This window comes from Sorex araneus, chromosome 1, assembly GCF_027595985.1.
Source record: "Sorex araneus isolate mSorAra2 chromosome 1, mSorAra2.pri, whole genome shotgun sequence".
Taxonomy (NCBI): Eukaryota; Metazoa; Chordata; class Mammalia; order Eulipotyphla; family Soricidae; genus Sorex; species Sorex araneus.
The window spans coordinates 228,833,695-228,848,746 of NC_073302.1; the positions used below are offsets into that span (position 1 = coordinate 228,833,695).

A 15,052-nucleotide genomic window follows, 5' to 3' on the forward strand; every position below is an offset into this window, starting at 1 on the left:
TTCTGTAATGGTAAATAGCAGTATTTTAATGGCATCCTTTAAATTAGAATAGTTACATAGAGTTTTTCCGAAGTTCTGTAATAATGTGCTTCCTTTCAATTTAATTTTCAAGTGATACAGGTATGTCTTGCTCATAGCTCTAGACTGTTGTGTCTTTTTTTCCTCTTTGTTTGGACCACACCCTGGGCTTTGTTGATGCTCAGAACTTACTCCAGGCTCTGTGCTCAGGAATCACAACTAGTGGTGCTCTGGGACCATATTGGATGCTAGAGATCAAACCTGGTCAGTTACATGCAAGGCAAGCATCTTTACCAACTGTCCAATCTCTGGCCCCCTAGATTGTCCATTTCAAAAGTAAACTGAAGTCTCGTAATTAGTATTTTAGCAAAATCTGTATTCAGATCTCTCTGTATTTAGATCTTTCTCATTAAACTTAGTCAAAATCAACTTGTTTATTTTTCCTGTTAGTAAATTAATTCTGACAATTAAACATTGAGCACAGGCATTGTGCCCATGTTGCAAATTAAATCCTTAATTTAGAATTTGCTTTTATTTCCCAAAATTATTGTAGATTACATTTCTTTCAAACATTTTAGGTAATTATTTTAATAATTCTATCTATGTCAAAATAGAAGAGTGGAGATGCAAAAATATCTTAAACACAAAGGTCTTGGTTTGCATTTAAGATTACAATCACTGAGGCCTGAGTGATATATCTGAAGCACTTTGAGTAGTAAAGGATAAGTTTATTTTCTAGGTTCACTTTTTCAGTGCCTATATATTTTGTATAGACATCAAAGACAGACTCAAAGATCTCAGATGGAACCTCTCTAGTTTGTATTTTACTTCCCAGACTTTAAGTTCCATTGTTTGGGTACTCCTTGTAAATCTGTAGCTGTATAATCCCAGTAATTTCCCAGTCTGGTGCTTTCTTCAGGCTCATTAGGATCCTGTTGTGGATGTGTACCTGGGACAGTTATGATGATGGATTCACTGGGTTATGATCTCAGGGGACTCACTAACTTCCCTGGCCCGTCCATTTCCAGGCTTTCTCTGGGGGGCTGTTGTCTTTCCTCAACAACCCCCCAGAGAAAGGGGGGCTGTTGAGGGGCTGTTTCAGGAGGGCCTGAAAATAACTCCAAGTGTGGTATATGTTTAATACAGAAGGGAATAAACTTTCTGTCTTTATCATACAAGGTGGATGTTTGTACCTTCTCTTACCTGAAAGGGACAGGGGGTAGATTTGAGCATTATTTCATGAAGATTTTCGCTTCTTATAGAAGCTGCATTAACAGTGTTTGGCTCTCTGATGGACCGTGATCTGGGTGTGGCCCAAGAAGAAACAAAAGCATCATCTGTTTCCAAAACTCATTCAGTTAGGTTTTTGATAGAAGTATATCAGATGGGATTAAAGTTTTTTCCTCCCTTTGGGTCATGGCACAATAGTACAGCTGATAGGGCATTTGCCTTGCAAGTGTCTGACCTGTATTCAATCTCTGACATCCATATTTCCCCTAAGCCCTCCAGGAGTGAGCCCAGAGCCAGGAGAAAACCCTTACCACTTAGAGCCAGGTATGACCTAAAGGATTTTTTTTTCCCTTTTTGGGTCACACCCGGCAATGCTCAGGGGTTACTCCTGGCTCTGCACTCAGGAATTACTCCTGGCAGTGCTCAGGAGACCATATGGGATGCTGGGAATCGAATCCAGGTAGGCCACGTGCAAAGCCCTACCCGCTGTGCTATATCTCTCCAGCCCCCCAAAAGGTTTTTTTTTAATAAATGAAAATCAAACGTAGCTGTCTTTTGAGGGGCTCACCCAGGGTCATGCCTTACTACTGGCTGTGGGCTCAGGAATCACTCCTGCTAATGCTCAGAGTACCATACTGTGCTGTGATCAAACCTAGGATTCCAGCATGCAAAGCATGTGCTCCAGCTCTGTGGGTTCTTGGTTCTGACAGGTACCTGAACCCTTATTAAGTTATATCTGGCTCCACTCCTGTTTACTTAACCACAATATTACTATATTGTGCATTTCAAATTAAATAACTTAATTTGGGGTACTGGAGATTGAACCTGGGTCAGCCTGGCAAGGCAAGTGCCCTGCCCACTGTACTATCACTCTAGCCCCAAATGTGGTTGTCTTTAAAATTTTTTTTTTCTTTTTGATGAAGCAAATAGTTTTTATTGAAAGAAATTTAGAGATGTGAGCAGGAAGAAAGATGCAGAGAGAGGGACATCATGTTCAAGAGAGAACATGGATTGCTGGGGACGGGGAGAGAAATACAGGTTCAAGAGAGAACTTGGGCTTGGAAAAAAGCCTAGAATGGCTTTTGGGAGGAGGTTATGCAATTCCTCCCGATTCCATTTCCTCACATTTGTATTGATGTTCGTGATTTACACTTGTCAGTGGACATTCCAACATCACACTACCACCAGAGTGTCAACCTCTGCCTGTGTCCCAGGGCCAGAACACACCCTTCCTGTCTGTCTGTCCCTCCATCACTCCTGCATCCAGATAAGCTCAGTTCTTTAGAACAAGTGTCCAGTTTCTTGTCCTTGGTCACTTGTCTCTGTCTTATAAGCGGGTGAGATTAGTCTTGTGTCTGTCCCTCTCCTTCTGACTTCACTCGATTCTATTCATGTGGTGACAAATTGCACAAGTTCCATTAGGTAGATACTAGGATAAAAATTTATACAACAGTCTCTTTTTGTTATTAATTTGTGAGTTAAAATTCTAAAGTAATATTAATCATGATTTCACATGGAAATTGTAAATGATAAAATAGTTTTACAGTATATTAAAAGTCAGCAAATCACATTAACTGAGTAAGGAAATTGAACTTTTTAAAATGATTATTGCTTTTTACTTCCCCCCTTGTCACATATTTTCATGTTATAACTCTAATTTTTACTTCTAATATGTCATCAGATTCTTAGGAGACAATGGAAATAAAATATTGGTGACTAAGGAGAGAATTAGAATTTGTTATTAGAATATTTCTAATGGAGACAATTTATTTGGTTTTGTTTTTAATTTCCCAATTTGATATTTAACCAAATGTGATCTTGATTTTTAATTCCAGTGGATGATTATGATATCAATGACTCAAAAGTAGAATCTGCGAAGCATGAAGAATTTCAGGAGTCTGATGCGAAGGATGATTTGTCTGATCTTGCTGTTCCAAGCAGTTCTGTTTCTGAGAAGTCTCCACGTAGTCCACAGCTTTCAGATTTTGGTCTTGAGCGGTACATGATATCACATGTTCTACCAAATCTTCCACAGGTTGTAAATAACCATAAAGAAGAGCCAGAAATCATAACTCCATCTTCCAAAGAATCACTAGTTATTGTACCCAAAACTCCAAAGTGTGTACTAAAGATGGATAATTTTGAGTGTATTACTCCTAAATTAGAGCATTTTGGTATCTCTGATTATACTCTTTGTTTAAATGAAGATTACACGATGGGACTTAAAAGTATGGAGAAGAATAAATGGTAAGCCACTTTCTTAAAATATACATTTTATTTAACTTTATTAGTCTTTTGTGCTTAACTGACTTTCTTAGTATTTAGTTCTATTTCATATCAGATCTTTCCTTTGAAAGATTTTCATATACTGGATATTCCACTTACAACTTACACTTACAACTGTTAATTCAATCAACAGTTGAATTAATAAAATATGAACTGAGTCGTATAGAAGGAGTGCTAACGGTGTGAAGGTAAAAGACGGTATTTGGTGAAATAAAGAGAAGGAAAGTGTGTGAGGCCCAGAAGCAAGGCTCCTCAGCAGCTGTGACAAGCTGCCGCTAACATTAAGTCTCAGCTAAGCCTCAGTTTCTGTTTCCCCAAAGCAGGACTTGCAGTCGCTGGTAAACTCCCAGTTGAGTAATTTGCCAAAATAAGGAATTGGGCAGTTGAGTCTAGCCAGTCATGAAGGGTCAGTACCCTCCTTAGAAACTGTAACTAACCAATACCTAATTGCTGACCACCATTGTAATAGGGCTGATGCTAAAAATAGACCCGTATATAAATTGCCTCTGAACTCTGAACCCTATATAAACTGCTTGTGATTTGGAGTCGGGGTCCTTGTCAAGACTTCACTGCGTTGGATGAGACTTGGACCCTAGCTTGGGCTAGCACTGGCTCGGGCTAGTAATAAAGTTCCTTTGCTTTTGCATTATGTGTATGGACTTGGTCTCTCTGCAATTGGGGATCTGAAACTTGGGCACAAGTGAAGAAGGTGTAAAATTAGTGAGAACTTGTAGTTGGTTTGGTATGGAGACATGAATTAAAAAAGAAGCTAATGTGAATCTCAGATTTCTGTTTTGTTGCCTGGAGTGATGCTCAGAAACACAAGATCTCTGCAGCTCAGGTTATAGGTTGTAATGTTTCCAGGTGGCTTTGAGGTGCCATGGAGGATGCTTAAGCTGAGATAACTGAATATGTATATTTGAAGCTTGGTATTTAGTTTTGTGCTAGACTACAGAGGCTGGGAGAAGTTAGTATGGAATTGGTCATTGTCATCCCGTTGCTCATCAATTTGTTCAAGCGGACACCAGTAATGTCTCTCATTGAGAGACTTATTATTACTCTTTTTGGCATATCCAATACGCACTGATAGCTTGCCAGGCTCTGCCGTGCAGGCTCCATACTCTCAGTAGCTTTCCCGGCTCTCCGAGAGGGGCAGAGAAATCGAACTCGGGTCAACCACGTGAAAGGCAAACGCCCAACTGCTGTTCTATTGCTCCAGCCCATAGAATTGGTAATTAGAGTTATAACAAAAAATGAGATGCCACATACCAAAGTACCCAAGCAGTATTGAAAGATACAAATGAATATTTTAGAACTGGGGGGGGGGGGAAGAAGCACATAAACGCTGAAAATAATATAAAGTGTCACTGTAAACAGTTTATTGAAGGGTGGTATTAAGAAATAGTATTAAGAATAAAACAGTACTAAAACTGGGAAACTTCCCATTTAAAGTTAATATTTGGAAATTTCTGCACTGTAGCACTGTTGTCCTATTGTTATCAATTTGCTTGAGTGGGCACCAGTAACGTCTCCATTGTGAGACTTGTTACTGTTTTTGGCATATTGAATACACCATGGGTATCTTGCCGGGCTCTCCGAGAGGGACGGAAGAATCGAACTCGGGTCAGCCGCATGCAAGGCAAATGCCCTACCCGTTGTGCTATCACTCCTGCCTGGAAATTTCTAAAAGGTATTATTCTGTGATTCATTTAAAAAATGAATCTCAGCGGGTAGGGCATTTGCCTCCGCCCCTCTTGGAAAGCCCAGCAATCTACCGAGAGTATCTTGCCTGCAGGGCAGAGCCTAGTAAGTTACCCATGGTGTATTTGATATGCCAAAAACAGTAACAACAAGTCTCACAATGGAGACATTACTGGTGCCCGCTCGAGCAAATCGATGAGCAAACGGGATGACAGTGATACAGTGATCTCAATAGATCGAATAAGGATGTAACAAAATTCGACTCCTAGTCTTTCTTTCTGTGTAGTCAAGGGGCCAGAGTGATATAGCACAGCAGGTTGGACACTTGCATGCTGCTGACGTACACTCTCCCTGTTCTAGAGAACACAGGCTTCTCCAGTAAGCAAAGATACAGAGACAAGCAAGGGAGAACACAGGCTTGAAGAGCGTGCCAAGTAAAATCGTTTAAACGAACGAGAATTCTCCAAAGAGAGAAAAGCCAAAATAAACACAGTTTGTACTTTAAAGACCATGTTGAGAGCCCTGAGATGGAGTGTTGTGAAGGAGAGATTATACCACCAGAGTTGGAATGTGGAGGATCTTGAAGTTGAATGCCTTCTTAAAACTGACTCTCTAGAGGCCGCAGAGAGAGTACAGTGGGTAGGGTTCTTGCCTTGCATGCAGCCAACCCAGGTTCTAGCTCTAGCACCCCATATGGAGTGATCCCTGACTCTAGAGCCAGGAGTGAGCCCTGACACAGCCTGTTGTGGCCCAAAAAGAAATACAATGTATATAGTACGGTAAGAATTCCCACACGGCAGAGCCTGGCAGCTCCCCATGCCATAAAGATATGCCAAAAACAGTAACAATAGCAGGTCTCACTCCCCTGACCCTGAAAGAGCCTCCAGTTGTTGGGAAAGACGAGTAAGGAGAGGCTGCTAAAATTTCAGGGCTGGGATGAATGGAAACGTTACTGGCGCCCACTCGATAAATCGATGACCAACGGGATGACAGTGATACAGTGACATATATGTAACTATTGGGGTCTTATCCAGTGGTGCTCAGGGGCCACACCTGGTAGTATGTGGTAATGTATGGTCTGAGGACCATATATGATTCCAGGATTTGAACTGGGATTGTGCCCACTTCTTCATCATAGGCAAATACCTTCACCTTTGTTCCTTCTCTCTACACCAGCATTGCTTTCTGTTCCATAGATTTATGTTCCACAAAAAAACCAAAACCTGGAGCCAGTTAACTTGGGTGGTAGTGGAGGTGAATTATGAGCTTATTGAGAGTTACGGGTAAACTCCCCCCCCACACACACACACCTAAAATCATTCCCTCATAACTCGTGATTGATGTGTGCAGGCTCAGAGTTCCATCCTCTGCACTATGTGGCACCTTAGAACACCTCTAGGTCTAGCCCTGGTGGCCTTGAATACTGCTGGAGTGTCGGAGTGGCCCTCTCAAGCACCACCAGTTCCTGGACTGACCTGTGGCCCATATTTAAAAGAACAAAAACCTGAATATTGCTTTAGATTTGATACTTGGTGGGATTAAGTTTGCCATAAGTTTTATACTATTTTTTTCTTATTTTCTTTTAATCATAACAGTGAGCAGTTCCTTGAAACAGAACTAATGAGTGATGATATTTCCATTGTTTCTCCTGGCCCCATAATTCAGCGATTAGAAAAAGATGGTAAGTGTGAAAATCAAATTGTTTCTCAAAGCTAACTCTGCAGATTCTTTGTTACAAAGTTGTTTTTGTGACCTTTGGATTTTTTAGTAACCTTCTGCATCTTAATTTATAAATATTAAGTATCATTCAAATCAAGTTGAACATATTTTCTACAAGAGGAACATACCATTTTCTGGTGTGTCTTCAGTACTCTTACTGACAAACTTTGTTTTCAACATTTTATATATTTTTGTTGTTTTGTTTTAATTTTTTAAATTTTATTGAATCACCGTGAGATAGTTACAAGCTTTCGTGTTTGGGTTACAATCTCACAATGATCAAACACCCATCCCTCCACCAGTGCACATTCCCCACCACCCTCCCTTTTGCCCTCCCCCTGCCTCTAAGGCAGACAATATTCCCCATACTCTCTCTCTACTTTTGGGTATTATAGTTTGCAACACAGACACTGAGAGAGGTCATCATGTTTGATCCATTATCTACTTTCACCATGCATCTCCATCCCAACTGGTTCCTCTAGCCATCATTTTTTTAGTGATCCCTTCTCTATTCCATCTGCCTTCTCCCCTCCGCTCATGAAGCAGTCTTCCAGCTATGGGGCAATCCCCCTGGCCCTTGTATCTACTGTCCTTGGGTGTCAGTCTCATGTGATGCTACCCTACACTCCACAAATGAGTGCAGCCCCTCTATGTCTGTCCCTCTCTTTCTGACTCATTTCACTTAGCATGATACTCTCCATGTTTATCCATTTATAAGAAAATTTCATGACTTCATCTCTCCTAACAGCTGCATAGTATTCCATTGTGTAGATGTATCAAAGTTTCTTTAACCAGTCATCTGTTTTAGGGGACTCGGGTTGTTTCCAGATTTTGGCTATTGTGAACAATGCTGCAATGAATATATAGGAACAGATGTCATTTCTACTGTGCTCTTTTGCATCCTTGGGATATATTCCCAGAAGTTGTATTGCGGGGTCATATGGAAGTTCAATTTCTAGTTTTTGAAGGACTGTCCATATTCAACATTTTATATTTAAACAGTCATATTCACCAGTCTTGAAGAAATAGTATACATTTCTCCCATTTATCTTATGTATCTTATCACAGTGTTTTCATGAAACTGTGAAATCCTAAAAGTAGTTTTTTGGTTTTGTTGTTTTTGTTTTTGTTTTTGGCCCACACATGGTGGTGCCCAGGGCTTACTCCTGGCTCTGTGCTCAGGGATCACTCTTGGCGGGCTTGGGAGATCATGGAGTGCCAGAGATGAACCTGGGTCAGCCACATGAAAGGCAAGCGTCCTACCTGTTGTACTACTATCATTCTAGTTATTTGAATTATGATTTAGACTTAGCTGACTATCCCAAATATATTGGGTTCTGTTTTTCAGTGTCAGGGATTGAGCCCAGTCCACCCACCACAACCAGGCCTGTGCTCTCCCCGAAGCTTGGCCACACCCTGATGCATTTGTTATGAAATAGGACTGTTAGAGTTTTGTATATATTTCCAGAAAAAAATTTTGTTCTAAACTCACTGACTTCGTTTTGTGTCATTGAGTTTTATTATGTCACCTGGTTCTCAGACCTGAGCAGTAGTACAGTGGGTCAGGCCCTTGCCTTGCACAGAGCCAATCTGGGTTCAATGCCGGCTACCCCATATGGTTCCCAAAGCACAGCAAGGCAAGAGTAATTCCTGAGTGCAGAGCCAGTAGTAAGTCCTGAGAACTGCTGACTGGGACCCCAACGACCCCCATTAAAAAAAAATCTGGTTCTCCTGAAACAAGCAAATGTGAACTGAGTCAAAGTAAGCTTAGAGGGGCTGGAGTGATAGCACAGTGGGTAGGGTGTTTGCCTTGCATGCAGCCGACCCAGGTTCGATTACCAGCATCAGCATCCCATATGGTCCCCTGAGTACCGCCAGGAGTAATTCCTGAGTGCAGAGGCAGGAGTAACCCCTGTGCATCGCCAGGTGTGACCCAAAAAGCAAAAAATAGGAAAAAAAAGTAATCTTAGAACTCAATTTATAAGTAAAACCATAATTATATTAAAGGGCAACGTGTGTGTGTGTGTGTGTGTGTGTTTATGTACACATTTTAATTTTTAATCCGGACCTTCACCCTGGCAGCCCCACTCAGTGATACTCAGCCTGCATGTGCAACCCCGTGAGGAGATGGTGCTCAGGTCAGGCATGCTGGGGGTCATCCCAGCCCCCTGGTCAGTGCAGCTCAGAACCATGCCAGTCATGTCCAGTTGTGCTGCGGGACAGAGTGAGTATGAGGTGCCAGGATCAGGGCCATTGAGAGAAAAGTAGAGAGAGGCTGTGTCTGTTGAATTACTACTCCATGTCGAACTCAGAAATTAATTCCCAATGGATCATAAGCTCTTTAGAAAGTGATAAAAAAAACTATCTTTGACTTGAAGTAGGGCGAATTTTTTTTTTTTTTTTTTTTTTTGCTTTTTGGGTCACACCTGGCGATGCACAAGGGTCACTCCTGGCTCTGCACTCAGGAATTACCCCTGGCGGTGCTCAGGGGACCATATGGGATGCTGGGAATCGAACCCGGGTCGGCCGCGTGCAAGGCAAACGCCCTACCCGCTGTGCTATCACTCCAGCCCCCAAAGTAGGGCGAATTTTTTTATTTGCTTGTTTTTGTTTGAGGTTTAGGTATATGTTTTTATGTCTGTGTTTGTTTTTTCTAGTGAAGCATTTTATTTATTCATAGTTATTACATCCTTAGAAAAAGAATCCCAGAAATTTCTCTCCTGTGTGTTTTCCTCTTGTTTCTTCATGGTCCATGAGGCTGCTGCGATTGTCAGTGCAATGAAACCAAACTGAGGGGACAGGAGCAGTTATTTTATCATTTTTCTAGATCTTTAGCTGCACATCAAATGTGGGGTTGATCACACCACACTTGTTCAATCTGCTTGTAAGATTCATGATAATTTTCTCTGTTCTGTGATTTCAAATTTGTTGATGAATCTGCTTCATCGTAATGGTGAGGAATCTCACAATGACTTTGAAGCACAGCCAGATGAGCACCTGGCACTTGCCTCACTTTTCAGCATTGTTATTGTTTTTAGGGCATCAGCCAGGATGTTCATACACACGATGGCAGCTGCACAGAAAGATGGCAGAAAGAGGACGGGAGGGACAAGCACACAGTGATGGGTCTGACTGTGTTTGGGAGGGCAGGCTCCCAAATAGTGGAGCCTGGGGACTTGGGCCACTCAGGACTCTCAGGCAACCAGGTGGGATGGTTCAATGTGAGGATCAGAATGTGGTTTGGGCCTTCCAGCTTCAGGGACTTGCCGTGCAGCACTCGAGGGCCTTCAGGGCTACACCTGTCTGTGCTTTGGGCACCATGTGCAGCCAAAGCTCCATCCTGTGTCAATCCAGGTCAGGTATATGCAAGGCTGTGCTGACTCCCAGCTCCTTCATACACTATTCTGTGATCACCATTGAAAGACTGGTTCTTGTACATTGTACAGATGACCCTTGTTATCCCATATTGCATAGCTCCTCTTCTCTTGTCAGAATCTAAAGACATGTTTGTGTTTTGTTTGCTTTATCTTTCACGTATAGCTAAAATCATATTTGTCTATCTCTATTTGACTTCTGACATCTAGCATAATTTCCTCAAGGTCCATCTACGTTGTCAGTATAGATGACAATCCCCTAGGCCTCTGGAGATTGTTTTTCTTTTTTTTTTTTTTTTCTTTTCTTTTTGGGTCACACCCAGCAATGCTCAGGGGTTACTCCTGGCTCTGCACTCAGGAATTACTCCTGGGGGTGCTGGGGAGACCATAAGGGATGCCAAGGGATCGAACCCAGGTTGACTACGTGCAAGAAAAACGCTCTACCCACTGTGCTATCACTCCAGCCCCCCCCAAGATAGTTTTCTCACATTAATATGAGGAATTGTCTATTCACCTTTCCAATTTTTTGATAGGTTCATTGGCTTTGCTCTTAAATTTTTTGAGTGCTTTATGAATTTTGAATCTCAGCCTTTTGTCAGATGTGTGATAACCAAATACTTTCTCTTAATCAATAGGATTTTTCCTTTTTTTTCTTTTTGGGTCATACCCGGCGATGCTTAGGGGTTACTCCTAGCCAGTAACTCAGGAATCACTCCTGGCGGTACTCGGGGGACCATATGGGATGCCGGGAATTGAAGCCAGATTGGCCACATGCAAGGCAAACGCCCTACCCACTGTGATATTGCTCAAGCCCCCAATAGGATGTTTTCTTAATCTAGTCATTGTTTCTTTTATAGTGCAGAAGCATCTTAAATTTGATATAGTCCCATTGTTTATGTTTGTTTGTTTGTTTTCTTGGCCAACATGTTTCTTTTTTTTTTTCTTTTTTTTTTTCTTTTTTTGCTTTTTGGGTCACACCTGGCGATGCACAGGGGTTACTCCTGGCTCTGCACTCAGGAATTACCCCTGGCCGTGCTCAGGGGACCATATGGGATGCTGGGATTTGAACCCGGGTCGCCGCGTGCAAGGCAAACGCCCTACCCGCTGTGCTATCTCTCCAGCCCCGGCCAACATAAGTTTCTGAAGATGACTTTAGAGACAGTATAATGGAGAATGCTGGTTGTATTTTCCTTGATGTAATTTAGGAATTTAGGTCTATCAGTATAATGACTTTAAAGTTGAAGTCATTGGAGCTGGAGTGATAAAACAGCAGGTAGGGCGTTGCCTTACAGGCAGTCGACCCGGGTTCAATCCCTGACATCCCAAAAGGTCCCCTGAGCACCACTGGGAGTAATAAATAGGTGAAGAGCCAGGAATAACCCGTGAGCATCGCCGGTTATGACATAAAAAGCAAGAAAATAAAATAAAAATAAATAAAGTTGACATCTTTATTTTCAATATTTATTTTCATGCCATTCTGTGTCTTCTAGATGCTGAGTATACAAATTCCCCCTTAGCACCTACATTCTGCACTCCTGGTTTGAAAATTCCTTCTACAAAGAACAGCATGACTTTGGTAAATTCCCATAAAATTAAAAAGCTCTACTTATTTTGTAATGACTCAGATACACTATTATTTGCACACTCGAAAAATGTTTTAAAAAATCATGAAGCCTATGGGAACATATTTATAATATATTTCTGAAGGATAATTTAGTAACTCATATAAAATGGTATAAAACCTCGGGCCGGAGAGATAGTACAGTGGAAGGGCTACTTGCATTGCACGTGACCAACCCGGCATCCCATATGGTCCCCTGAGCACCACTGGAGTAATTCCTGAGTGCAGAACCAGGAGAATCCCCATAGCACTGCAGAGTGTGACCCATAAAACAAGAAATAATGATTTAAAACCTTTCATACCCTTGAACTGTATCAGAATTTATTTTTAGGCATATTGGAACAAAAACATAAGGAAATTAAAGAGAAAGGTACAGCATTATTTGTTTTGCTTTTTTTTTTTTTTTTGGCTTTTTGGGTCACACCTGGCAATGCACAGGGGTTACTCCTGGCTCTGCACTCAGGAATTACCCCTGGCTGTGCTCAGGGGACCATATGGGATGCTGGGATTTGAACCCGGGTCGGCCGCGTGCAAGGCAAACGCCCTACCCGCTGTGCTATCTCTCCAGCCCGGTACAGCATTATTTATAAGAGCAACGTATGGGGCAATATCCAAATGTCAAATTATAGATAATATGTGAAATATATATTAAAGTATATTCATAATATAGGATGTTAAGTAATTATCATGTTTTGTGGGGGGAAAAACAACTAAAAATAGGGCTGGAGAGATAAGATAGTACCGCAGGTTAGTAGTACACTTGCCTTGCATGCAACTGACCAGGGTTTGATTCCCAGCATCCTATATTGTCTCATGCACCACCAGGAATAATTCCTGAGTACAGAGACAAGAGTAATCCCTGAGCAGCATCAGGTATGACCCAAAATCCATTAACAAAAAAAGAACGCTAGAAAGGCTATTCCAGAAATATTTACAGATGTAGGGCTTGGAATGATAGTTCAGAGAGCAGGACATTTGCCTTGCATGACCTGGGTTCAATCCCAGCACCCCATATGGTCCCCCAAGCACTGCCAGAACTGATTCCTGAGTTCAGAGCCAGGAGAAAGCCCTGAGTACTGCCAGGTATGACCCAAAAACAAAATATATTGTGGATATAGAAATTGACATGTAGCTACTCACTTTACGGAAAATTAGTAAGTATGGATATAGTGTAGTGTGTTTATATATGTGATTTTTTTAAATGTTCTTTTCTCCCTAATTTTGCTCATACTTGCCACCTACAATTCACTTTTTACGTTGTTGCTCATGTGATGCTCCCTCTTTATTCTATTGGGAGATGAAGTGACTTATCTGACTAATGAAGTAAGTGAGAGAATTTTGCATGCTGTGCTCTCAAGTCTACTCTCTTTCAGAACGAGACGATGGCAATACCCTGTGTCGGTGATGTGACTCTTAACTGGCCATGTGTAGTTCTTATTTCCACTCTAGGGAAATGTGTGTTCTCTCTCGAACATGTACTTCTCATCTCTGCCCCCCTCACATATTTCTGACTCAGTTTTGATCTGGCTTTCTTCACTGTTTGCCTCCTCCTGAAATTATTTTCTGTGAGGAGGGATGACAGCCCCACAATGCCTTTGCCTAGGTAAGCCAGACATTTCTCCCAGAGCTGGTCACCAAAGTGGGTTGAGCAGACAGGTGGAGACACTCTACCTTGAATGCTCCTGTGCTCCCCCATTTTACTGAGCCAGCAGCAACAGAACCACAGGGTGCTGAGATCGAACTCCAGACAGCTGCATGCAAGCTTTTGGGCCAAACCCAATGGTGTTCAGGGCTTATTCCTGACTCTGAGATTAGGGATCAATCCTGGCAACCTCAGGGGACCATATAGAGTGCTGGGAATTGAACCTGAGTCTGCCACACAAGGCAAGGACCCTTCCCCTTCCCTGTACTATTTATCTAGCCTCACCTTAATAGAACCTTTAATAAAACTTTATAAAACAAAAACATAAACTCTAGCTTCAACTTTATTAGTATTTGCAATACTTTATTAGTATTTCCCACTTGTTATTGCATTTTCAGTACTCAGGGAAGTGATGGTCATTTTGAGACTCCTTGGAGACCAAAGCAGAGCTAAGAAGTACTAAATTTATATAAAATTAATAAAACCTGAATAAAATTTTTGTTATTTTATTAAAGATTTATTTTTATTCAATAGATGTCTACAAGCTATCCATTACCTGAAACAAACTGTTCATCAGGTGAATTGGAAATGAAGGATTGCGTATCATTAGTTTTCAGTTCGGATGAGTGCTTCAAGAATTTCACAGCTCCCTCTTCTCCTAAAATTTCTGCTTGTGAGAATCTGCTCCAAACACCAACACCTCCAGATGTGACTACAATTCCAGAAGATGTTCTCCAGGTTATTTTCCTAGCTATTTGTTTTTCTGATGCACTTTTTTATAAACAGTTATTTATATTAAGAATCTGAAGCTGTATAAAAATGGTCTTGTTTATCTTCTGCCTAATAGGCTGGTTGGGTATTGAGAAAATACAAATCCTGGGTTGTTTGGCCCTTCTCAGGTCACCTGGTTAAGGCTTTTCTGAGCTGAGCACAAGCTAGTGACTTAATCCTTTTGCACCCTGAAGGAGCTCTTACATCTATTTTCATATTCTGAAATTTGATTTCAGCAGTGCTCAGTAGACCGACCATATGGAATGCTGGGAATCGAACTCAGATTGGTCGTATGCAGAATACCCTATCCACTGTACCAGCCCACAAATGTCTTTTCTGAATAGTTTTTGGGTCCTTGGGGTAAATTCCAAAAGTGGAATTGCTGTATCATATGGGAGATCAACCCTATGTCCATATTGGGCCTTAAGTGATAGTACTGCAGGTAGGGCAGTTGGCTTCCACATGGCCAGCCCAGGTTCCATCACTGGCATATCATATCTCCATGTGATTCCTGAGTGCAGAGCCAGGAATTACCCTAGAGCATCTCCTGGAGTGGCCCAAGAACAAAAACAAAACAATAAATTAAAAGTGTCCTTATTTTTTACTAAGGCTAGACCATTCAACATTCACAAAAGCAGTGGATGAGGGACACTAGTTTCTAATCTTTGAGCATAGTTTTTTCAAAAGGCC

General features: G+C 41.5%; 1 protein-coding gene and 1 pseudogene across 1 annotated transcript in view; one reads left to right on the forward strand and one right to left on the reverse strand.

Annotated features, from left to right (window-relative positions):
- The window catches only part of SKA3 (spindle and kinetochore associated complex subunit 3), a 40,529-nt gene that overhangs the window by 20,071 nt on the left and 5,406 nt on the right, over positions 1–15,052 (forward strand). Inside the window, exons 4-7 of the mRNA XM_055130329.1 lie at positions 3,084–3,495; positions 6,831–6,916; positions 11,819–11,904; positions 14,126–14,329. Coding sequence (XP_054986304.1) covers positions 3,084–3,495; positions 6,831–6,916; positions 11,819–11,904; positions 14,126–14,329 — 788 coding nt within the window. The remainder of the gene's footprint in view (positions 1–3,083; positions 3,496–6,830; positions 6,917–11,818; positions 11,905–14,125; positions 14,330–15,052) is intronic.
- Positions 9,605–10,016, reverse strand: LOC129403363 (40S ribosomal protein S15a-like; annotated as a pseudogene).